We start from the raw sequence: 26,902 nt of genomic DNA, 5'->3' as shown, positions 1-26,902 counted from the left end.
TCTGGAGACATAACCCATATCACGGTGCCGAAGGAAGTATAATTTAAGGATGTGAAAATCCTTCAGCAGATAAGCTGTTAAAAGCAGAAGAAGCAGAAGTCTGGAAGTATGTGCTTATCATTCCTCCAATTTAAATCTTCTGTAGTGTCTATTTCTTAAAACTCCCCAGACAGGAGATTAATCAAACAGTTCTGATATACTTTGTAATCTCATCACAGTTCCTTTTATGTCACATATTCCCTTTGCTCAGGCCATCTGCAGTGTAATGAAATCCTTTCTTGTTTTGAGCTAACATGTCACAATTAGTTTTTCAGCTTCTATGTAAAGAATTTAAAATAATTCTTACTCTTTGCTGTTGCTGTATTTGCTCGGGGCATTAGCTATCTTATACTAAAATACACTTATCAAAAGTGTCAAGCCAAAGGCCCGTTCTATCAGCTTTCTAGGGATAAACTATATGATGCGTGGGATTTTCTTGCTATTTCACAGCCTTTCCAACAAAACTTAAAATCTCCTCTATCATAAATTTTGTGCTTTATCATTGCAGTGTAGCCCAAAGGAACAATGTTGTTATTTGGTACTGCTTAGAAACTATGTGAATTTGTTTAAAGTTATTCGCCCCACAGTTGATGAGAATTGATTTTCCTTGCCCTGCTTCTCATTTGGTTTGCGTTATCTTCTGCATTATTTTCTAGCAATGAAATGGTTACTTTAAATTTTCTCTGGTTAATACAGACAGAAGAGGCTGCAGGTTGAACACTGCTAATTTGAAGGTGTGTATTGTACATGTGCCTTGTGTGGGGGTGCACTTTAAGTCATTTTGGCCAATGAAGCCCATTCAAACTTGATTAAATCACTTTTAATAAACTTGACTCCATCTCTGGCCTTAGGTGATGCTTTGCCCTGAATGTGTGATGCCAGTGCCATGCAGCTGCCTTTCACCACATGCGGCATTCTCGGTGGAAATTATGGTCTGGCTCAGCACCTCCTGTCTGGCCTGAGATCATTTTCCTGGGCAGAGTTGAGGTGCTTTCCTCTTTTTCTTCTCTCTTTTCTGTTCGGTGATGTTTCTTTCACTATGTGTGCACTCTTTCATGCGGTAAAATTTTATTAACTCTGTTAATATATGTTTTATAAATTAATATACATAAACACATAGCTGTCAGCAGAACATGACAGCCAGCAGGAACAAAAGTACATTTTCCAGGTCAGAGACCCTGCTAAGATAATTCTCTTTAAAGAGACCACACAATAATTTTAATTTGTCCATCATACCACATGCAACGTTTTCTGGTTCTGGTTTGGTACTCCTCAGACTTTGAGGCACTCTTGTGCCTGTGAGAAAGGTTAGTTTGACTTATGTTTTTAGCATGTTCTGTTAAGGAGATAGATAATGCCTTATTTTGAATCCATAATTATGTTCATTCTCACCTCACAGTTATAATTACAGACTGTACCGGTTTCATACTGGGCACTATTTGGTTTTATTCTCTGTATGAAAGCTCTCAGGGGGTGATCAAACTTGTGGGGATCGATCAATTCCTGGTTCATCCCTGTCTGTGTTACGTATCTGAATAGTCTGTGCCATACAGGGGCAGATCTGCACAGCTGGAGGTAAATCTGCTGCCTTACTGACACACTGCTTAGCTGGGCAGAAAGATGCTTTGCCTTCGGTTTCCTGCGCTGAGCTGTACTGAGTGCTAGGATTTGTCTCTAAGCTGATATATTATTCTTTAAGCAAATTTATCTCTGACCTTTGTGCAATATGTTACAGTAGGCCTAGGTCTATATTATTTACTACACCATAGAGTCCTTTACAGAGTGGAAGTGTTTATTCCCTGCAGAAGTAATAATTTCACATGGCCCAGGAAATGAAAAAGTCAGGACCACAACTCATATACCACGCACACAGTTTTGTTATTACCACAAACATATTTTGTTTAACAATAGCAACATAGGTAACACTAGAAGTATAATAACAAGATAGTTTTCTTATGTTTTTAATTTGTAGGCTTTAACTTTTTAACTTGTAGGTTTTAACTTGTTTGTTTAGTGAATAAAATTACAGTGCCTTAATTCTCCCCATGCCAAGAGAAAAGATTTAGACACCTATAGCATAGTGGAAGAAAATGGCCTTGAAAGAACAGGCCATGGAAATACTGTATTGAGTGTGCTAGTGTACGTAACATCTGTTAAGTACTGTGGCTTGGAAGTTTTCTGTGTCAAGAGTTCAACCAAAACAGGGATCAAGAAATGCAATAAGTTATTTCAGAATAAGTTCATTTTACCCTTTCCTAAGTTGCAATCTAAAGTTTAACTCTTTCTTGCTTTTTAGCCATGAACACTAAATACCTGAGTTCAATTCCACCTTTTGTCTACCAGATGATTCCTGAGAAAATATTTTTCATAAACGTATGCTGCTGCGTGAAAGCAGCACTTTTTGCTGATTTCAGTTTTAACCCTTCTTTTTGCAGCAGTTAAGAAACTTTCTCCTGTCTACCTGGAAATACAATTCTCGATCTTGCAATAGAACTTTTATTGGTTTTTTTGAGCACTGGCATTATGATTTATGATTGTATTTTAAACTCGTGTCTTGAAAAAATAATTCGGTGTCTTGAATAAATTATCGAGAATCCCTAATTCAAATAACCAGTTTTCAGAAGGATATGGCAAAGCATAGCTATACAAATTTTCCATAAAATATGATGGTATAGCTGAGAAGAATTTCAGTGAGATAGAAAAATGTAGTTGTAGGCATCATGAAGGGTATTGATTCAAAAACACATCCTCAATTTGTGATGACAATCCCAGCGTGGTAATGTTATAGAAACCAGAACCCGCTATCTGTCCCTAGTTCCACGTCTAAGCTTACACGTCCTAACTGGCTAGGAAACCTAATGTTTCTCTGTAACAGAAAAAAATGTGTTAGTCATCTGCTTGATACAGGGACAAGGGTACTCCAAAAGCCTGACTTTAGCTACTCTGATTATGCTCCCTTTATAGTCAATAGAAGGCTCTTCTGAGGAGAGGTGCAGAATTGCTAAGACAGGTTTCTGTCCTGAATTGCCTGCAAAAGGAGCCGATCCTTCTCCTTCACCTGCACAGGCAGCTTATGAAGTTCTAGGAGTGAGCTTTAATATTTTCTTTAATGATATTCGTACAAAATGTAGTAGTGTGCTAATGACGTTTGATAGGACATTGGATTGGAAGATTAAAAAGTAGAACTGATTCCTATACAGGAAAAATTGACTTACTTAGACTGAGTAATAGAAACAAGAACAAATCTCATACTGCATCATGGAGACATGTAAGTTTAGAAACAAATTGTAGGAATTTCTTTTGTAAATGGTGGGATCATCAATTGCAGATGACAAAGGGATAAATATCCAAGTGTTTTAGTCAACAGCAGGGTGTCTATGAGCCATCCTGTAATCTGGCTATGAAAAACATTGGTGCACATGTAACTCTAGAATGCATCTGACGTATTGCCAGTGAAGGAAGCATTAATATTGGTATATAAGCCAATGGTGAGAGTTATTCTGACCAGCTATACTCAAAAGGTGAATTCACGTAGGAAAATGTATTCTAGGTCTCTTAGAATGATCAAGGCTACTGGGAACCTTGCTTTAAAAAGGACAACAAAACAGATTGATAGGCAATATGATCGCTGTTTATAAATCCATATTTTAGTGGAGAACCATGTAGGGAAAAGAGGTATTTGAGCTGAGGAACAGTATTGTAATAAGACTGAACGTGAATAGAAACATCATGAATTCGTATGAGTTAAAGGTCTGAAGAAAGTTTCTAAGCTTTTAAAAACTGGGCTTCTAGACCGCCTTCTAATATGAGTGAGCAGCAGTTGAAACAAGCATGACAGATTTAAAGATTACATTAGCTAAGATCATGAAAACTTTTGTAGGCAGTGATTCCCAAGAACATAAGAGAATGGATGCAGCATGACAGGAAATCTTCAGCAAACAAACTTGAAATATATAAAGGTTTGGAACTTGTATTCTGGGTCCACTGGGACCACACTGGGTCCACGGCTACCAAAAATCTCAACAGCTCAAGTCCTAAGAAGATGAGTTTCTAAGATAAATATATCATCTTACAGTCTTGAAACAAACTGTTGACACATTAGATCCCATGGAATTTCAAAAAGCTCTGAATTAAATTTTTATTTTCATTAGCAGTCTTGAAACAGGTATCTTCCTCTGCCCCATCATCTCTTCTTTTAAGAGGGAAAGTGTTTGAAAGACCCACCTTTACTGATCCAGAAGATTATGTCTTTCTCTATTTGCTGCATATACTGGCAGTATATTTTGACATACTGACAGTAAATATTAACTTTTCTTTTCAATGAAGAAGAACAAAATACATTTTATTTTCATTCTATTTTAGGATTGAGTTGTTATTCACAATGAAATTTCAATTTAAACTGATGTTAGTTATGCCCTATTATCTGTCTTCTTGCATATTTCATTAATTTAAACATAGTGATATAATATTTAGGTTAGTTTTGGTTATACATAGAAGCAAGAATAGGCCATAAGCGTTAATAAGGTTCACGTGGACACCATGTAGATAAAACTTTCCATTGGAATTCATGATATTCCTTTAGTTCACAGCCTTTGTACAGAAATTATGCTTGTTTGGGCCCTAAGCAAGTGTTCTTGAAATAAAATGCAGAGATCATCCATTTCCCAGATGTCACATTGTATTCATACAGTAAAATGGATATAGAAGCAACAATGTTCGAGGAAGCCACTATCTTTCAGAGTTTTCTACTGGCATTGGACTCAGCACAAACTTCTCGATGCAGTGCAGACTGAAATCTAATCATCTAGGCTGCATGAGTTCCCTTCTGTTTAGTTCAAAGGTTTGTCACAGCAGCTTCTTTGACAATCCTCCTACTTATTCAATCACAACAGGCTGTGAATCCTCTAATCTTCTTTACAGCAGTCTCTAAGGAGAAGCCTGTCTCAATGCTGAACACATGGAACTCTCACTGAGGTACCAGATTAAAATGTGAATAAGACTTCATTTTAATTAGTAATTTTGCAGTATCAGCTATGCAAAAGAAAGTAGGATGAATGTTGAAAGTATCAATTAACTTTGAAAAATCACTTTCTTTAATGTCACTGGTGATACAAAGTTGTTTAATGGCACTGGATATTTACTATGATGTAAAAAAATAAGGGCAGCATCCTTTCTGACACTAATTGCTTTAGAACAAAAGTATAATATTCTAAGAAAGAACCATATGATAATAAGTGAGGCGGTCTTCCCTCACTTATTTCCTTATCTGCTGCTGTTGTGTCATTGGGGCTTTCTTATCTGTAAGTGATTAGATCTGTCTGGGGCATCTGCCTCTTATCAGGAATTTTAAAAGATATTTCTTTTCATATAGACATAACATCTGTTACATTCAAACACATTTAAATGCAAACTCATAATTTATTTGCATAAGCTAATATGCAATGGCTAAGGAAAAAATGTCTTAATCAGAGTATGATCCAGTGCTGTACAGAGTTCATGAGCACAAAACAGATCCTTCTTCAAACTTTCTATTCTTCAGTTTTTATTAATACGCAGGGAATAAAAAGCTAAAATGAAAACACTGTAACATATGCCATAGTGATTTTTTAAAAAAAAAAGTTGTAAAAAAATGTCTCAAATCTGAAAAAAATAAATTTCATTTCTGGTTTGTTTTCATACAAATGCTAAAAAAATCACACAAGCATAAGGCTGTAGACATCTTTGAGACGTCCTATAATCCAAGTGCCCACAGCTTGAAGCAGGATGAAGTATACCTGTGCCATTCCTCACAGATTCTTGTCTAACCTGTTCTTAAATATGTCTAGTGATAGCTATTTCATAATCTTCCTAAAGAATTTGTTCTAACGGTTCACCAGTCTCATTGTAAGAACTTTTCTCATCATAAATCTCTTTTTGTACAATTTTTCCTATCCACTGTGAATACAGGATAAAAAGTAGAGTCTCTACTCTTCCTTTTATCTTACTTTTTGGCTATTAGAACACTGTCAATTCCTATTGCAATTTTTTTTTTTTTTGCAAAGGAAAAGGGAATAATTGAATTTGAAATGAAAAGGATTTGGGAAAAGGGTAATAATTGTATGCTGAGTAAGAATGTTCATTAATTTTATAATTTTCAGTGTGCACAGGTGTGAGCACCCGAATAAGAATCTTTTAGCTGATATACACTCTAGGAAGCACTAATTCAACCAATGAGGGTAAAAAGAAAAGAGAAGGAAGTGGTGGCATGGATTCAGCTTGCATGGTAACTAAAGTTGCTCCACTGTTGGGAACCCTGGTAGACTTTCACAGTATACTGAACTTAATGCCACATAGTATTGTTGTCTATGCTAATTATATAAAATTAGCTTGGTGTGATCAACGTCGTTGCAAGTCTACCTTTGTTAATGGTAAACTGCTATACAGCCACTTGTGCAGGTACTCATTTCATGTAGCTTTCCCAGTATCACAAAGAAACCTGTTGAGAGAAAGAAAGAACCCATTCCTCTGAGATGAGCTTCAATTACCGCTAAGACCATCCTTTCACCTTCTGCAGGCTCCTGCCACATTCTTTTCCAATTCATCAAAAAGTTAGGCATGTTCCCTATGGACAACAGATCATCACACATCTCCCAAGTATCATTTATACAGGGCACTGAGTAAGACTGGGGTCCCAGACCCCTTTGACTTCTCATATGATCCTCGTATCTCCGCCTGTTGCTGTTTCCTCTACTCTTGTGCTGCACAACATGGGACATTTTCATCTGAAGTAGCTAATATTTGGAAAATGAGTAAATAACTAGAGATGGGATATTTTAATAACAGGTGTTGGATAAGATTAATTATAGGCATGAATACTTACACTAGTCATGAAGTAATAATCAGTTTTCCTTTACTAAATGATAATAAGCATTATATCTTAGATTTGTCTTTTAGATTTATGAAGACACTGTTATATTTGTAATCGTTTGGTGCAATTATATTACACACACTAGTGTACCTGTCACAATTCTCATTGCTTAGCTTTTTACCCTGCAATTGATTCAATAGATAATAGCAGAGATAATATATTTTAGTAAATTATTGTTTCTTCCTTCACAAAAAAGTATCTTCTTACTTAGAAAAATTTTGGGTCAATAGAGGAAATTACCCAAAATGCTTTTAATTAAAGCAATAAATCAGTGTCAAACTATAATCTTGTTTTCTTACATATTCTAAAAAAATAATTTCTCCCATTTATGCAGTCAGAAATAAATATATATGAATATTATGAACAAATAATTTAAAATAATGCAGGGAAAGAAAGAAAAAAAAATGAAAAAGAAGCAGCATGTAGAATGACATTCCTGTCCCTTTACTTGCTTGATTTAGTTTTCAAGGGAAAACTTCCGAATTTGCTACCTTATAAACTGCAGGCTACCTACTTGATTGTCATGCAGGGTGAATGGCATTAAACAGCACAGGTAACTGCATCCTGCAGAATGGATTGAATTTAAAGGCTGTAGGAAAATACATCTCAGCAATGATTACTGCAAGTTTAATCCATTTTAGAACAGGCAGCACACCATCACCTTTCTATTTAATTTGCAGGTTCTCAATTTAGCCATTGCAGAAATTCGAATCCAAAAAGCACTAAAAGTGACAAGCTCTGAAAGAAAGACCTAAGCAGAAGGAATATAAGTGCTAAGAAAAGTATTTTGATTTTTTTAATCCATTAATGTCTTTTCAGTCAGACTTACAAAATGTACTGGATGCGTTCCATCTGTTTACTGCAGTGATTAGCGGGAAACAACTAAGGAAAGGTATTAGTCCTTTATAAAATACGCTTGTAACTATGTTTCAACTGGGATTTTTCAAAAGTACCCAGCATTGGCCTTGTTTTACTTCATCTCAAACTGATTGGAGTTTAGTGCCATGAATGCCATCTTTTTGGGTCCCTGATGTTCCTACAGTAATCAAGGATTTCTGGAGACCCTGCAGAGGGTTGATACTGGGTCTGTTTCACCAGGGTGCTGAGATTTTGTTCTGGTGATAGGACATGGTTTCTCTAAGATGCATCTGTTTGGTGAATTGATGTGTCGCAACTAGTGGATGGCAAGCACTAATAAGCACGGTAATTTTCTTGGTCAAAGTAATTGAGCTAAATGAAGTGCATTACTCACTAAGAACATGCTACCAGCAGGAGTTCTCTTTATTAACCTGGCTATGCACCACATAGCAAATTGCCGCTTAATCTTTGTTTGTTTTGTTATCTTTTTTTGCCATTAGCCAAATTAGAGCGGAAAAAAAATCTCCTTTATAGGCCTGAAAAAGACTAGTATAGTCTATGAGGTAATAGGATATGTCTATGAAAAAGGCAAACTACGAGCACAAAACTCAGTCTTCCTGAAACACCTGCACTCATACGGCAGTTTGTGACACTGGAGCCCCCTTTTTTTGAAAATGTTGAAAGCTGTGTTTCTGAATTTGCAAAAGCAAAATAAGAAGAGTATGTTTGCTGGGTGGGAATGTTAAATGTGTTTTGTATAATTTTTATATTTTATTAAAATTTATTTAGTGCATTTTATATGAGTGTGTTTTGTTTACAATACCTAGATTCTGAAGGTGGTGTAATCAGATATAATTTTTTGTTCCTCTCAAAACATAACCCAGAATATGTAAGATCTTGAGGTGAAATCTAAAAGCATCTGAAGTCCCGGTTACCTGATGTATTTTTTTCTTTATGTACTCTTGGATATGCAGCTTGCAAATATGGATTGTCATTTTACGCAGCATTTTGCAGAGTAGGGTTCATGATCCTTGACTAGGATTTCAGAGTACTGCCTTAGTATAAATAGTACATCATAATCACCTTGGTAATCTGGGAAGATGGAACACTCTTACCACTTTAGCCGGGCTTAAAGGCTTTTAAAAGATACAGAGGAGAGAAGAGGTCATGGAGGATCTTTGTATCCCATTTTCTCTGATCTATACACTCAGGTGCTTTGTTTACCATTCTTCCATACTCTACTTTTTCTAGGACTTGCTGCAACTTCTTTGTCTCATCCCTTAATGCCAGATATCAACAATCAACTACTACTTGTTCCTTAGGCATCTGTCTCCCCTCTACTCTTACATGCGAAAACACTTTATACAGTTCTCCTCTTCATCAGCTACCGTATGCCACAGGCTCTATGTTGGTTCCCAGCCTTCAGTGTAGGATCATACAAAGGTCTCACATTTGCCTCTCCTATGTCACCTTTGAGATCACCTAAATCATGGCATTTTAATATTTTTTTGTTAGATTTTGAGTTCCGAACAGTACCCTCACAAAGCATGTTATGTCATTTTCTCTTGTGTACAAATAGCTATATTCCATTTGCAGAACAAGGTGTTCTGGAGTCAGGAGAGTTTTTCTATTGGTACCTAAAATATTCCTTCAACTTTGTTGTTGATAAGGTATGTTTCTGGGTTTATCTCACTGCAGAGAAATAACATTGCCAATGCTTCTTTCACCATATTTAAAAAGTTTTCTTTTAGTTCAAAACCAGAAGAAACCATCATATTGTCTATTTATCAGAGCCTTTTATTCTCAGGATCTGTCTCGTAAAACGGCGGTTTCCTGCTGCCCTTCCTGTGTGTTTCTGAGGTGCCCCTGTGTTGGTGCAAGGCCATAAGGTAACAGTCTTGTCACCACAGACTTGCCTGGTGATCTGGGCTCTGGGCTGGCCTTGGCTGCTACCCCTGTGCCCGCCCTGACCACCTTGCTTGGGGCTGGGCCTGAGCCCTGGCTGGGGAGGCCCCTGCCCTGCCCGCCATGTTGTCAGCTCCCCAGTCCTTGCGGTAGGGGCTGCTCCTTGCACCTCCCTGGCGACGACGCGCCACATTTGTTTAAGTGCTGTGCAGTACCTCATGTGAAATGCTTGCACTGCATTTCAAAAAGTTGCAGGATTGTGTATGCGCATACCCGCTTTTAGGAACCCTCCCCAACAGAAAGCAATCTCAATATATTATAAAAGCTGCAATGATGTTTTATGCCAGTTCCTTGTTAATAAGACTCCACTGTCTTCTATTAGAGTGCAAATTAGGTCCTGAGTGTTGTTCTGTTCCCTCATTTCTTGCTGTGAAGACACAGCATAGTCTTAGCCCTCCCTCCCAGAGATTATTATTGCTCAGGAAATAGCAATTCATGGAAATTACCTATCGTTCTGTTACATTATCATTAAAGATGGAGGGAAGAAACAATATATTGGCAGACAGGGCAGAATTGTGTGCAATCCAATCTAAGCCATTAGGAAACAGGCATTAAAAGTTTCAGTCCCTCAGCTGTAATTCAGCGCCTTGGCACATCAGCCATTCCTGTGTGTCTCCTCTTTCAGACATAGTCTTCAGGTGGCTGAGACCAGTGCTGTGTCTCTCTACTGTTTATCCGTCGCTGTATACTTCTGTATTTCAAAAATGAGAAAATGCTGAGAGGGAAAGCCAGACTTACTTTTTTTTCTCATGGACAATTTCTATGGGAATTTTCATGAGTAAATGCAGTCTTTGTCAAAGCTGCCATTCATTTAGCAAGAGAAAAAAATGTTTTGTTCTTTCAGAGGAAGTTCAAAACCCTATTTTCCTATTAATAGATAATACAGGCTGTGCTGGACGATGAATAAAAAGCTACTCTAATGTAGCTGAACTGGAAGAAGGACACAGCTGGTGCACAATCTTGTAAACTATCATACGTATAAGTAGTCTTAATGATTTCAGATATGTTAATTACATTAGTACCATTGTTCATAAAACAATATTACCTAAGATTTTAAATTTAAAGTCCTTACATGGAAGCTCATTAATTTCCCCTGAAATTCTGCATGAACAAACACAGGTCTGCTCTAAATGAAAAGTGTACATTTTCAAACAGGACAACGGCCTTCATCCCTCTTCCTTAGTCTATGTATCTGAGCCTGCATAGATGCGTTTGAAAAAGTTAGAAGTCACAGTAACAGAAAATATGGTGAAACCTTTTCTATTAACATCCTTTCCCTGAAAGCTGAGGTGCTCTGGGCACTTGGCCTTGTTGGACTTCATGAGGTTCACATGGGCCCACTCCTCAAGCCTGTCAAGGTCTATCTGGATGACATCCTTTCCCTCTGGTGAATCAACTGCACCACTCAGCTTGGTATTGTCTACAAACTTGCTGAGGGCGCACTTGATCCCGCTGTCTGTGTGGGATATTAAATAGCATTGCTCCCAGTACAGATCCCCAAGGGACACCACTTATAACTAATCTCCATTTGGACATTATCCAAATTTAGATTAAACAGTGACAGGGAAAACTCCCGGACAATGGGACTGTCAGTTGGCTATCCTGTTGAATTGTATGAACAGTCCTTGATACAGTTCTGACTAGTCAAACTAGCACTTTTCCAAATAATTCCCAGGTATGGGAATACCCAGAAATTAGCATTGATCAAAGAAAATTCACAACTGGCACTTTTTCAGGAGGCTTTTTGTATTTTTCTAGTTGGCCTCAGTGCTAGAGAGTGATTTGAGCATGTTTAATTTTCTGCTGTTTTTGTAGACTACATGTATCTATTTGACACAAATTCTCCATATGCGTACATATTTATGCAGCTTTTCTCATGTGATAAAGACAGTTGATTTCCTTAAAAATATTCTAGTGAGTAAATTCGAACACATAGACGCAATAAGGTAGTGACCTTGATCAAGAACAGTGTCTGAATATACTCCCATGAATCTTCAGGGGCAATGAATTAAATTCTCTCAAAGGCACATTTTTAAAATGGTTCTCCCTCCAGCTCTGAAAGCTGTATAATAGATCCGTTTAGTTTAGTTTCATACCAATGTGATGACATCAGTACCATGCCTCCCAAGCTCTCCTGCAGAATTTAGCGAGTAACTGTTTTGACAGAATTTACCACGGATTTACTGTATTTTTAGAAACCGTTGCTCAAATTAGACTGACTAGATATATCTGGATGCACACATGACAGTGAATCAGAACAGCTCTGAGAATACTTAACATAAACATTTTTAATTTCCTTTTAACAGACAGATTTTGCTTTCTACTAATAAGCAACATACTCCTTTGTTTCATGAGCATGTTGTAATTATGTGAACCATGGTTACAGGATTTACCAGTGGAACTATAAGCATCTAATAACATATCCTACAACGACAAGGAGACACTTTATCTAGGTTTTCTTTGTTGACCTACTGATTCACATTCAAATTACCAAGTTATTTATAACATTTCCAGTTACTCTAGTCAGAGTTATTTTTAATTGCATGTATTATTTTATAGAGGCGTATGCATTAGTATTCCTTGCTGCTGCACTACAAAGGTTTTCTTGGTGAAGGAGAGGAAATAGCTAATCTTCTCTATAAATTAAATAATTCCATGTCAGGGAAAGACTCTTGCTTTGTGTCATCAGGATAATCAAAATCATAGAAGGCAAAAGCAAGCAGGAGGAGCTTCTACTCTGTTCTGGGCTGAGTGTATCCATATTTTTCCACTCAAGTGGATCTCAGCAGGCTGAGGGAGACAGACTGGCAGGAACTTTATGAAGCTGAGGAAAGGCAAATGCAAGTTTCCATAGCTGGAATGGAATGACCCCATGAAAGTGTAAAGGCTCGGAGCTGACTGACTAGAAAACAGCTTTGCATAAAAGGATCCGGGGGTCCTGGTGGACATCAAATTTCATATGAATCCACAGTGTGTTCTTGCAGCAATGAAGGCTAACTACATGCTACGCTTTAGAAAAAGCACAGCCAGCTGATTGAGGGGGAGTGGTTATTTCCTTCTGACATTTATGAGTTGCATCTGATTCCAGCTGCGGTCTCCCCTTTACCTGAAAGGCACTGACCACATGGTGCAACACTAGCAGAGGGCCATTAAGATGACTGAGGAATAGAGCACAGGACGTATGAGGAGATGACGAGAAAGCTGGGTTTGTTCAGACTGCAGATGAAAAGAGTTGAGAAAATGGAGGTAATTGCAGTGTTCCACTACCCAGTGTGTGGTTATAGAGAACATGGATCCAGACTGTTGTTGGAGGTACAGCAGAAGGATGAGAGGCAACAGAAGCAAGTTAGTGCAAGGGAAAATTTGATTATATGTAAAATAATAATTTTCATAATAAGGATGGTCAAACAATGGACCAGATTGCCCAGAGCAACTGTGGAAACTCCACCCTTGAAGATATACATTCACAATTACACAGGACAAGGTTCTGGGCAACTTGATCTAACTTGAGAGTTAGGTTTAACCTCCAAATTTTTCCTGCTCTTAGCAGGAGTTTGGACCTCATTCCTTCTGAAGCAGCCTTTCAGCCTGAGCTGTTCTATGAATCTACGCTTCTGTAATGAATGTAGAGTATTCCAAGAATGTTGTTTTCTAGATTTCACACTTATTTCTATTTTAGGAAAACAGTCACCTAAGCTTTTTCCAAATGTTGAATGACCCCAGATTTTCTCCTGAAGGACCATTACTGTTTAATTTGTTGTCTCTTCTCAGGAAGAGACAGTATTAATCCTCTGGTTACAGAGACTAATGTTGATTTAATGGTATAACTCAGCAAAAAAACCATGTGGGGTAAAAAGCTTTGAAGTCAGAATGATGTGACAAACTTTCCAGCCATTCAGGGCAGAATCCTGGGACTTACTTCTTTGCTCAGGTAGAGAAATAATAGCTGAGCAACAGCATTGTTAAAATTAGTATATAAGTGTAGCTGAGCAAATCCTTTTCCTCATTCCTGCAATTTAGGATGACATACACAGCAAACTTTCAAAAGCACATGCTAAATGAATTCCTTATATATATGGTGCCTTAGAATTGAAATAAAGCTCTTCAGATCCTTACAGGACAGGAGGCATGGCACACAGAAATACTAAGTCAAGATGTCAGGAAAAAAAACTTTAATTTTTTAATTTAATTTACTCACTTAGCATCTTCATTCCCATCATTGAGCTGGTGCTGTTCCTGTTGAATTGTCTTATCTGGTTCAGTTGGTTTTTCAATTTCTGAAGGCTCAGGTGCTTTTACTGGTACTGTATCTAGGAAAAAAGGTTTCAATTTTTGAATACTAATTTTTAAAGAATTATGATAATACTTTTGGAGGAATCACAGCTTGGCTGCCATTATTTCTTCAGTGGATGAGCATTATATGACACTGATTCTGGGACTTGATCTTTGAATAATTTCCTGCATAGATCTATAACATGCTTATCATGAGTGTACCATTTAGAATACGTAACTTATTTGTGTTTTTTAATATAGATGCATCTGGACCCTGCTCAACAATGGTCAATACGGAGGTCTTCAATGTTCATAAGCAACAAGAACTCATGCAGTACGATAGAATCTTAGTCCGTGCTTATTTAAAAAAAAATATGTGGAGGTCAGATAGATAGATCTGTCCAGAAATGCCTTGTGAAATACAGGAGGAAAAATGAAGAGTAGCTTATTTGCTAATTCATACCAGTGTTTGAATTGCCATTAACCTCTTGTTGCTTCAGATGCCATAACAGTTCTGTTTGTTGCTGAGTAAATTGTGATTGAAATATATAATTAAGGATGTGAGTACGTAGAACTTTGGCTAGTCTATTTATTCATTTTTGTTACAAGCAACTTTTTTAAAAGGAATTTAAGTGGGAAGTTTGTAGGGTTTGAAGCAAACTCTATGCAAATGATATAGTCTCTTGCCACCTAAGTGGCCTTATGTGATTAACTTTTCCAAGTAGTCCTATATCTTTATTTTAAATGTTCATACTGAAAAATAATTTGAAAGCTGTCTTCATTCTGACACTTTGCATAAAGAAGGAACAAACTCAGCCTTCATAAATAGTTTAAGTAATGTGATTACAGAGGAAAAATCTTGGCAGCAAAGCATCATAGCAAATAAATCAGGAACCTGTTGTGCAGGCTGTATTTTAAATTCAAGACAGCTCAAAGAAAAACAAACCTTGAGTATTTTGGATAGATAGTGTAAGATTAGTTTTCTGATAGTTAATCTCCATATTTAGAGAGCTGTTATTCATTTCAGAGGGCTAAAAGCAGTCACAACAGTAAACTCTTAAGCTCCTTGGATGGAAAGTGATTGCTTGAAATGGCATTGAAACAAAACTTAGTGAAGGACAGCGGGTCAGTTTGTTTACAGCACTTGATAACCAAACTACACTCCTACCATCATTTATTCATATTTGGAATAATATTTTTTGTTCCAGGCTTCTCTTAAGAACAAATGAAATGTTTCTTGAGCTCTTTCAGACTTTTACTGGATGGGCAATTGATTACAGGACCAGTGGGGCATTTCTGGAGAGAAGATTTTTCTCAGCACGCAGGTTAAGAAGCGACAATGCCCTGTGTGAGCCCTATTGCTCTTACAGGAATTCTTTTCTTAAACAGGATCAAAGACAAAACTCAGACAGAGGTATCTATGGATACTTTACATGCAGAGTAAGAAAATGCCAGAAATGCTCAAGCCAGAGTCACACAAGGAACTGAATAGAAGGCAAAGAAAATCATGCTCCCCAATGTGCTGGTCAACTTGGGGATTAGTTTTCAAATAATCACTGAGAGAAATTTAGCATTATTGAGTATGAAGTCCGCAGGATCTGTATTACTTATCACCTGTAAGCTGGGAAGATTTTTCTGAGGAATTCCATTAAAAACTCTGACATTCAATTGGATTTATGGCTTAAATTGATAACAGTATCTTGCCCACTTAATGGAAATGCAGATTATTGTTTCCTTTCTGCAGCGGTTAGTGTTGCAGCACTATCTTGAGGAAAAGTCTGTTGGAAATATAACGCTAGGGAATGTTTCATCTTGCCTGAGGGATATGCCAGGTAATTTTCAAGGTACAGATTAGCACACATTCAGGGAAGCGAGGAAGTGAGGAAGCAGAGGGCTGCTGATGTTCCTGTCCCCAGGAAGGCTCAAGAAAGGATGAAAAAGTTTCTTCCCATTTGATTACAGAGTTTCAGAATGCTTTTCTGGGAGTTCCAGTCAAAAAGACTTTTTTTTTTTTTTTTTTTTTTAGGAGGGAGGAAATTTAAAATGGATTCAGGCTTCTAGCACAGTGAATACATTATCATGGTGAAATAACATTTATTTTTCCTAGGAATTTCAAGGACGTTCTCTGTCAGAAACTCTCAGACGAGCTGCAGGTACAGAAAATAAAGGGGTTTTGGACCTATTTGTTGGTCTTGCTACTGAATCTTAACCTGTTAAAATTCTGTTTAACCCTTACCCCACGGGATCTCTACAAATGATGCTACTGACTCTGTGCTTTCCTTGGCCCACAATCCTCCTGTGGTTTTGTGGTCAACATAACATGCTGTAAAAAAGGAAGATGCAAGAGCCAAAAATTTCAGCACTTGCCGTGGTTTCTGCTCCCCTTCTGAATTCATGCTCCGCCAGCCAAAAAAGCCATGTACTCAAGAGTGACAGCAAGACTAATCTCAACATTTCTATAATCACCTCGCTTTGGGAATTTTCTTTGTTATCGTAATTGCCAGTAGTTACTTCTATACTAGCAGGAAATACAACCAGGAACAATCAGAACAGTGAAATGGTGCTGACGGCCTGGCATCCATGCGAAAACATATCTGTTTGAGGTAGCTGTATTTTAAACCAGGTCTGTTGTGATCCTCCAAAATAAATGACCGTCAGCAGCTTGAGTAAAGTACGTTGACTCACAGAGTGCCTCTTCTGGTTGAGTTTTATTCTAAAGAAAATAAGTCATGCATTCCTAGAGGGTTTTGGTGAAAAAAACAGAACACACTAGGGGACAATTGGGAGATTTGTTTCAGAAGGGCATTCTTCATCTGAAATAAAATGCCAGTGTAGACAGACTATATAGAATAGCAGGTTTCTGAATAAGACAATCAATCTGTGGAATGACAACATGTGTTTGGGAAGGCAAGACCACAAAGTAAAAAAAAATATGGTGCTTGCATATAAGCATCTCATTGCAGAAGGATAATGCTTTCTCAACCTGCTAGACATTCTCAAGGTATTCGGTCTGAGGCCTGAACCCACACTAACCATTAAATGCTGACTGGACTCAAACCAATGGAAAACATTGTAATCCCATGAATATTCCAAATTTCCACAAGTTTTTAGAGTTCATAAATCTCCAGGACCAGCACAGGGCTTATTTGCATTAGGATTAGGATATGACAGCCTAGCACCACTGCCAGCTGTGTGTCAAGTCTTAGTTTGTTTCTGTGTGAAATTGTGAGGGCTGTCTGTGTAGTCACATTTAAAAAAAAACAACCCTAGTCACTTTTCACTGCTTAATTCTAGCTCATGCCCTTCTGATTTATGAGACCAGACCCAAAGGAATGAATGCCCTTAAGAACAATGTGGCAGTCACTTTAGGGGACATTTAGAGTACAACAATTGGTTTCTAGAATAAATAATAATCCAGCAGGTAGATCGCAAGTCTTACAGGACAACAAAGAAATCTTCTATTGGCTTTATATAACTTTGGTCATGGTAAAAAAATCATGAGTGAGAAAAAGGAGACAGAATTATGACAAGACACCAACATCTAAAACAATTTTAAAAACAGATAGTTCCATGCTTATTCGAGAAAAGAAGAAATTTGAGTTTTTCTAAATGTTTTGCATTCCCATTATATTGGCATATAAGTAGGTAAAGCTGCTAATATATTAGTAGTGGGAGTTGAGGAATGCAGCCCACTGGTGTCAATGTATTCTAGATCATTTGGCCTCCCTATAAGAGTAATATTATTTACAATTGAGTTGGGATAAGTGTTGCCAGTTCTAAGATGGAAGGGAAAAGTTTCAGTTGTGGAAGTATACCTTTGTGGGCAAAACACTGCTCAGTAGAATCCATCAAAAAGGTAGCTGGTTAAATTGAGACCCCACTGAAACCTCATCATACCAGTGATTTTCCCAGGATAGCAAGGAGCAAGGAACAAGATGCAGGTTGTAAGACTAATTTGTTTCACTCTCTTAGTCTTTCAGATTGTGCTCATTTTCCACAGGTCTTTGTTCTTCCAGGAGAGACTTAGGCCAGGCAAAATAGTCATAAAAAAAGGCTATTGGTGGGACATCAACCTGTGTTACCTTAGGCAGGTTGACAATGCTCCCAGAGGAAGCTTAGTAGTATTAAATCTTCATTATTTATTCTTGTCCCCTATTTTCATACCTCCAGTAAACCGAGATTGGAACAGTATTGCAGGATTAGGTTAGCGTAGCCAGAAGATCTCTGCATGGTGGAGGAGTATATCCAACTTATTCTGAGGCGGCTCAGCTCCTGTAGTCATGTTTCCATAAAGAATTTTTTATCTGCACTTTTCACTTCACAGTTTTGGACAGAGACTCTTGACAGCCTTTCCAAATTCATTTGATTGTCTGCTGCCACAGACACGCATACACTTGCAGAATAGCCTGTAGTGGAGTACTTCCCATTTTTGCAGCAGAGCAAAAAAGAGGATATTTTGTATTTATTTGTGGGCTTTAAGCCTTTTTGGTTGATAATTTAGGGTTTTTTTCCCTCTGCACCTCAAAAAACCTGAATGTTGGAGTTTTTTTTTTATTAAAACTGTAATAATCACAGGAAACCAGGATTTCAGGCTTCATAAAAAGCAGAATATTGTGAGGCGAGGCTGGCATGGTTTCAGTTGGGATAGAGTTAACTTTCTTACTAGCAGCTGGTATAGTGCTATGTTTTGGATTTGAGATGAAAATGATGTTGATAGTGTACTGGTGTTTTTCGTGGTTGCTAAGCAGCCAAGACCTTTTCTGCTCCTCACACTGCCCTGCCAGCAGGATGGCTGGGAGTGCACAAGAAGCTGTGGAGTGACAGAGCCAGGACAGCTGACTGCGACTGACCAAAGGAATATTCCATGCTATATGATGTCGTGCTCAGTATATAAAGCTGGGGGATGAAGAAAGAGGGGAGGGGACATTTGGACTTATGGCACTTGTCTTCCCAAGAAATTGTTAGGTGTGGTGGAGCCCTGTTTTCCTAGAGATGGCTGAACACCTGCCTGCTGATGGGAAGTAGTGGATGAATTCTTTGTTTTGCTTTGCTTGAGTGTATGGCTTTTGTTTTACTTAGTAAACTGTCTTTATCTCAACCTCTTCCGATTCTCTTCCCCACCCCAGTTGGGGGAGTGAGCAAGCAGCTGCTGTGGTCCTAGTTGCTGGCTGGGGTTAAACCATGACAGGAGCTAAGCATAACATTGGAAGAGCTGGCAAAGTTTTTCTTAGTTTAAACTAAGACATTGATTTAGTAGCAAAATAATTAGTAAATGTAGTTTAATGTAGGACCAACTCCACTTTCACATTTCTAAAATCTAGCACTGTGCATACTGTTCTAAAGCTGTAGGCATTAGGCCTGAGGACTGTTTTCCACAGAGGAAGCTGTTGGTATAGGCAGATTTGTCAATGCCAGGACACAGCACTGCAGAGACGGCGTTCTTGCCTTAATAATTTTGATTCTTTTAAAGCCTTCAGTCCTAAGCTTACACAAGTATTTGTGGATAAAAAACCTATCTGTCATGGACATAGCCCCATGGAGGTGTTGCTGACTTTCCTTCTGGCAATAGGCAATGTCAGCAAAGGACTCTAAAACCCCATGGATCCACTGAGATAAGTGTTAGCTTGTGGCTATGAATGTTATCATGAACCTTCCACCAGTAGAGCATAAAATGTTATTTCCTAACATAGTGAGTACTTAGCAAACAGAAGTGCAGATTAAGTCAGTCATTTTACACTAATTCATCATTTGTTCTACTTTCCAGTCTTATTCCTGCTGTAACTGGTGTTCTTCAAAAGCCTTAGACCTGCAAAAGGCTATTATCACCTCTCCAGGCTGGCTAGAACAGCTCCTTCCTCTTATTCCCTCTGAAGGTCAACATGGAGATGGAGGAGCTGAGCTGCCATCCTGCTGTTCAGAGCAAGCAGTCTCTTTTCTACTACACAAATCCTGCTTCTGTCCATGCAAGCAGCAGCAGGAGGCTTAGGGACAGGAAAGAAAGCACTTTGTGTTGTGGAAACCACCAACCTTACTGGTTATTTAGCATCAGGAGGTGTGCCTCTGGAGCAGCCACTCTGAAGGGACTTTCTTCCAGAAAGTAATAAAACATAAATCTCTTAGTTACTAGTCTGGCTCTAAAAGCTCAATTTCTTCCATCAGTTACGTCCAGATACACTCTTCATAGCCATAATAACTGGCCTCTATCATCACAAATGTATTATCCTTACTGAATAAAATGGAGAGAAGCAAAACTTCAAATAAAATGTGATTTTTTAGTGTTAAAGACATAAATAAATGTCAGCAGACAGATAGTAGCAGTTAAATGTATTCCTGAGTATATATGTCACTGAATCCAAATATTTCTGTCCGTCTGAGTAGTTGGAGTTGAAAGGGGCACCTGTCAGCTCACTGGGGTCACCCACTGCAAAGGGACTCTGGTCCTACCAGTTAAAGACTTGGGTAATGTGTGTGTGAAACCCCTGAATGGTATGTGTTTGTATGTTTTGTGTTTATACATATCTACATACGTATATAATGTGAATCTTGTCATTCTCGAATCTGTAATTAAGTCACTCTTTTAATTACAACATATTCTACTGAATCACCTTGTTAATCCTGAAATTGGTTAATGATTAAGTGCTGCTAAAATTCAACCTCTTGATCCAGCTGAAACCATTAATAAATCTTGAATTGCTGCTAAATCATAACCGTGTCAAATATTTCATCCGTGACAGAAAAAGCCAAAGATAAAGGAATCCTTTATTATTGTTCTGTTGAATATGTAGATTTAAAGACTGCCTCAAAACCTTCTGTAGCTTGGTGTTTGTGCTCATGTGATAAAACTATTTTAGTTAATATACAAACAACAATGTTGGTGATTTTAATGTTGCATGGAAATACTTAAGATTAGATAGCATTGTTTGAAATCAGAAACACTGCATAAAGACATGGGTAGAGCCTGCTAGTAGGAGGCAGAGTGGCTAATGTTTGAGTAATCTGTTTTTTTAGCTATCTCAGTGACATATATCCCTTAGAAATGTAATTTTAAGCACTTAAAAACTGATGTTTTTGTCATTTCCTCTTTTTGCAAACTATTTCAAAGTCTCAAAGTAGGTTAGAAGTCCTAAATAGCATCTCAAATGTTACCACCTGCTAAATAACATGGAGAACCCTCTTAAATAGCAGGAGTAAAGAACGACTTTGCATTTGAAGTAGTAGAGTGGGAATGAGCGAACTGGTCTACAAAATTCCTGGCTTACTTTTGACATAGATAATCCTTTGCCTGATTGTCCTTGCCTCCCAGAGGTGTTCTTGAGCTATGCCCATGAAAGGTGTGGCTATAGGGTCATGAAGATGTCAAGAAAAATAAACACACAGGAAACCTATGGAAGAAGGAGAGAAGAAGCTTCATCTCTGACATTACAAAATACACACCTTTGTGACTTTCCAAGTACAAGTTTTTGAAAAAATGCTCTGTGCAGGGGAGCACAGTTCAGAAATCAGCAGGGTTGAAGTAAAACAATCAGAAACCAGGTCCATCTTAAGTCAGCCCTCCTCTTCAGTGGCGAACAAAAGTATTATAAAAGTTTATTTTCCATGTAAAGAAAGAAAGAGTATACGAAGAAGCTGGGTTTGTTTTCCTAGCATTTAGCCCTGTCACTCATGTGAAAAATGAAGATCTGAAAGGAATTAAAAGACATCACATCAGCAGGATTGGAAGCAAGCTGATTAAACATGTTCAAGCTCTTGGTAATCGTTAAAAAATACATTTTATGCGAATAATAGCTGCCTGTTGACTGAGTGCCAGTGAAGAGTAAAAGGATCAGAAGACAAGGAATAAGATTATTATTTAAAAGTCTCTTTGCATTGACAGGTTTGGTTCATTGAGCTGCAGCATATTATATCAAATTGCTGTACTTGATTTGTATTTTTTAAAACACAAACAGCTCATTTAACCCTAGATTTTGAGGTGCTAGGGGACAGGTTTAGTAAAGCAGCTTAAGAGGCAGATTCATAACAGGACAAAGGCAGGTTTTAGTTGCAAAATTTCACATTTCATTCAAATGTCCCTTCTCAGGGGTTTATAACTCGGTTGTAAACTGTATAGAGTTAGTTGGTGCCTAATTAGTAGAAATTTGCTGGGGTTTCACAGCAACAGGATTTTGGTACTCTCAACAAATACATCTGCTTTATTTCTATCCACAGGAAGAGGCAGTCGCCATCTTTTATACAGCAGCTAGTGATCAAAGTTTTCCTCTAAGAAAAGGAAATCTTGGCGCTGGGCCTTGCTTATTTGCGATAAGGTCAAATACCCCTTGTGAGAACTAATTTTTCCTAACTAATTTTTGTTGTAATATAAGTACATACTGAAATCAAAGTTCTTCATTCCTCCTACAAGGTTAGTGTTTCGATTAGCTTCTAGGTTAGTTCCGGGCTCCGTGTTGTACTCAGTCTTCTCAGACTTCACAGGTTTTTGCATTCTTTTCTGCACAGTGGCCCAGCAATTAGGAAGGCCACAGAATTTCCTCCCACATCTCTCTAGTATAAACTTTATGTGGGTAGTTAGGGAACTCTACTGGAACATGAAAGATATGGGTTTTACACTCCCTTATTATAAAACAACTAGGCTAATATATGAAGGGTGGCAGATAGCAGCAGCTTCTGCTGCTTTTCTTTTATTAGTCAAATATACAGTGGAAAAGTGAATGTTCCTTGAGTACTGAAACAGAAGTACACTCACTGGGACAGAGTCTGGAGTGGACTGAAATTCCTTTTGAGCAGACCTTTCTTTGAGGTGCTACTCGGTCAGGGATGCTGATTAAAATTCTCGGTTGCTGGTGTTTTGTTTTTTAAATCCTTCTCACTTAGGATATAGATTTTCCTACTCTGTCAAAAGCACTAAAATCTCACATGCTATAGAATGGCACTTGCATTTAATTTGCAGGTAGGTATATAACCTTTTATATATCCTCTGTGTGCTTTCCAAAGCATCTAGGCACTGAAGATACTAAATATCACTGAAAATTAACATGGGAATCTCCCAGATGGGAGATTCTGTCTGCTTTATGTTCCAGGGGTACAATTGTAGCATGTATGGAAATACCTGTGATAGTTTTAGTCTAGCTTTCTCACTCAGGTCCTACCAAGGGCAAAGCAATGTCAGTAGGGATTTTAGCAAAAGCTGCATAAACATGTCTGTGAATCTGGAAAAAATCTTTGAGACACTTGTTGATTTAGTAGAAGTAGGAAGACCAAAAACCAGACTATTTGAAACAGGAAAATTGTTTCCAGTGAGGGAAAAAGGAGAAGGAGATGAGGACATACTTCAGAAGAGCACCGCTTAAATGTGGTGCTGAGAAGTGTTTAGAGAAAGGAAAAGAAAAGGGGTGAGTTGGAAAGAATCATACTGGAAGGAGCTGCTAGGTAGGTGAAAAAATTTGTGATACAGAGCATGATAATGCAGGCACCAGCTAGCAGGTGGAGGCTGGATGTGGCCTTCTAAATAGCATAACCACCAACAGAGTTATTGAACAACACTGTGTAAAACAAGTGAAGCATTTCTATAGCCAGTCAGTTATGGGAGGTGATAAATATGCAAAGAAACTATAGCAATTGGATTCAATATCACGGAGAACCTGTAATTAGGTGAATCACACTTTGTTAAGTACATAAATAAATGCAGGGAATAAATTAAAAAATGAACCCATTATGGAACAAACTGACTAAGAACAGATAATTAATTACAGAGTGAACTACTTATGCAGAGAATTAATCACAAAGCAAGCTAGTGAGAGAGAGGACATCTGAGGAGGTGGAGATGAGGCAATGAGTAGCCAACAGAGAGGCCAAAAGTACCAGGTGTTGCTGAGTGATGTAAGTGGACAAGTTTTAACCAAACAGGCTACAACTGTGCCTCCTGCTGAGTTCTCATCTGTGCTGGGAACATCATGCTGCCTTGTGAAGTGCTAAGAGGAAGGGAGAAGGTGATGGCTGGTTTTGGCCATGTGAGAAGAAGCGGGTTAAGACAAGCTCTACTTGGGTTTTTGGTTTGTGTTTCAGGACTATGGAGCTGCAAAATGGGACTATGATTAGAGGCTTTGCTGGTCTATTTTACTCTGGTTATACTAGAGAAACAAATGAGACATTTTGGAAAGGCTTTTATCTGACTAGTTTTAATTTCTCCATTTCAATGATCTCCCTTAACTAGTGTGGTTGAGCCCTGGCTGTGCATTTAATAATTCTCTCCAAATTTGTATGTACACCATGAAATGCTTTCTCTGGTCTCTTGTGCTTTGCTTACCCACAGGTATTCTCATTTCCTTTTTTGAGCAGCTGTCCACATGATTTTAGGTCTGATACAAAGTTCATCAAGTTTTGCAGCAGTCTTTACCTAGACCTTCCTGTGAACTGCTTGAGATCAGCCTCACTTTTCCACCCAGAGATAATGGAGCTCCTTATTCAGCTCAGATGGTGAGGACTTATATATAGGGTACTGGAACTCATAAGCTTGTCCTGAGGTGTGGTGCCTGTGTAAGTTCTCTGGCTTGTATATCTGCTGTCTATCTAACTCATTAATACCTGGATGCAAAAGGAGAAACTGTCTTGTGGCTGTTTGAAAATGAGACTTGAAGCACCTTCCAGAAAACAATGGATTTCAAAAACCAAACATGGAGCCTAACTATGTTATTATATTTTCCTAAAGTAATTGATGAGGTAGTTGCTTCTATGCCACCACTTATTTTATATTTTAGAAGGGAAAAAAAAAAAAAAAAGTAGTTTAGTATCCTGAAATATAGATTCATGAGCTATGTTAATCGTAAAATTAGATCAGATGGAAACAAAAACGTTTTCTGTAATGACATTTCATTCTGTCATGGGATAGCATCTGTGATTTAATGTTGCTAAAAAGCCACGAAACATCAGATTTTATTTCTTCAGTTGTTGGCTTATTGCTACATTTAATTCATGTCAGATTTTGTTTTCCCTTGATTTAGTGGTACAGTCATTATATAACAAGATAATTGCATTAAAATGGACTTAGTTTAAAGTTTCATTATATGAGGAAAGGAATTGCGGTACTTGCTACAACTACACAAAATGCAAGTAAGGATTATGCAAGTTTCCTTGTAGACTTTTTCCGTTACTCTTCTCTCCTTAAATCATCTTCATCACAGAAAGCTTGAGGTTCCTCAGCCCATGCCTCACTGCTCCAGTGAAATGAACCTGAATTTTTCTCCCAAAGAAAAAGCATGAGGTGCCAGGAAAACTGGACTCGGTGTTTTCCTCCGGTGCTGGAGGATGGAAAAGGAAAGAGCTGCACCACAGATGCTGTGAGGGAGGGAAGAGGGGACATGGCCCAGCAATAGTTGTTGCTTCACCCATCCTGAACCTTAATTTTGGTGGCTGTTGCAGTCATTCTGGTTCTGGTATAAGCAAAATAGGCTACTGGGAGGTGGGGGAAGAGAGGGGCAGAATAGCCATGGCCAGTTGCCACTGTTTTCAGCAAACGGCTACTTAGGCATATCTATCCTTATAAGGATATCCTTATTTATCCTTATAAGGGATATATCCCTCATTTTAACCTTGAGTTACTGCCCTGAGTTCTATGTTCCTTTGTTCTAGTCCTGGATGTCTTCTGAATGTTGATGGCAAATAATTTTTAATGAGACTTTTTTTTTTTTAATAATTTTTGCTTGCCTTTTTTGTGGAAAAATGTTTTGAATGGCTGCTCAACGAAAGATTTGAATGTCAGATAGTTTAAAGCCTGTCTCGTCTTTGCAGTATGAGAAGTATACTCAAAAGATACATTAAAAATAGGCAGGTTTTTTTCTTAACATACTAAATACCTTTATTTTAAAGTAGAGTTTCTAAGAAGTCAACTTACAATAAGAGGAAATAGATTTTGTTAGACTAGCTCATTAAAGTGGACAAGCTCATGAAGGAACTGTGTGCTTGAAACCTTGTCGCCTTTTATTATTGTTGGATAGTGCTTGTATTTCTGTAACAAATCACTGGTTTGGGGTCAATGGGAATTCAGAGTTCTTAATTTCTTCCACAAATAAAAAACAAGATCAGCACCTGGCAGAGTATTTGGAAGAAGAACAATTTTATTTACAGCCCTATATAGTGTACATATATTTTGTCCAGATGATATTTGAATACTCATAAAAAGCTTATTACTGACCTTGTTGCTTTGGTTCGGGTTCAGCTTTCTTATTGGCCTCTGCTTTCTGTGGTTCATCTGTTTTTTTGTTTTCACCCTTAAAAAAAAAACAACAACGGGATTAGAAACTGTAGATGCTCGTTGATGAGAATGATAAGGACGGTTCGATGTCTGCAACATTCTCCTAGAAATTTGATTAACCAAGTTGACACACGCTGAACTTTGTTCCTGGGTGTTCTCTGTGTGTTCTTGGACAAGATTTTCCAGAGATGGGTTCATAAAAGTACTTGGATGCTGGGGTTCTGCTTCTGCATGTGCCCAGAGCCTCGTTCAAGTTGTTGATGCTGACTTGTTCAGTGCTGCTACTCACAAGCCAGGCTGCATCTCATGAATTAGTCCTTCTCCTGCCTAAACCTTCTGCTGGGCTGATAGACCTGATATGTTTTGAGCTACCTTACCACAATGACGGATCTCAGTCATTACAAAATACAGAGGCGATGTCAACTTTCACTGCAAAAAACTAAATTCCTCCCGCACTTACTGGCTTAGATCCATGAACCAAGCCCTCCTGTACCTGTCTGTACCTTGGTTCATCTTGGCTTGAAGGAGAGAGTGAGAAGTGCATGGGGAGTCTCAGGTGTTCACAGCGCTATGTAGCAGCATAATGCTAATCAAGGCCATGAGCATTTTTTATACCA

At 38.1% G+C, this 26,902-nt stretch overlaps 1 protein-coding gene across 1 annotated transcript in view; it reads right to left on the bottom strand.

The window, feature by feature from the left end:
* Positions 1-26,902, bottom strand: part of CNGB3 (cyclic nucleotide gated channel subunit beta 3) — a 65,872-nt gene that overhangs the window by 36,890 nt on the left and 2,080 nt on the right. Inside the window, exons 2-3 of the mRNA XM_054190859.1 lie at positions 26,226-26,301; positions 13,968-14,079 (exon numbers count right to left, since the gene is read on the bottom strand). Of these exons, the coding sequence (XP_054046834.1) occupies positions 13,968-14,079; positions 26,226-26,301 (188 nt within the window). The remainder of the gene's footprint in view (positions 1-13,967; positions 14,080-26,225; positions 26,302-26,902) is intronic.

This window comes from Rissa tridactyla, chromosome 2 (genome assembly GCF_028500815.1).
Source record: "Rissa tridactyla isolate bRisTri1 chromosome 2, bRisTri1.patW.cur.20221130, whole genome shotgun sequence".
Classification (NCBI taxonomy): Eukaryota; Metazoa; Chordata; class Aves; order Charadriiformes; family Laridae; genus Rissa; species Rissa tridactyla.
The sequence above is the reverse complement of the archived record's forward strand: the minus strand, read 5'-3'. Positions and strand labels throughout refer to the sequence as shown.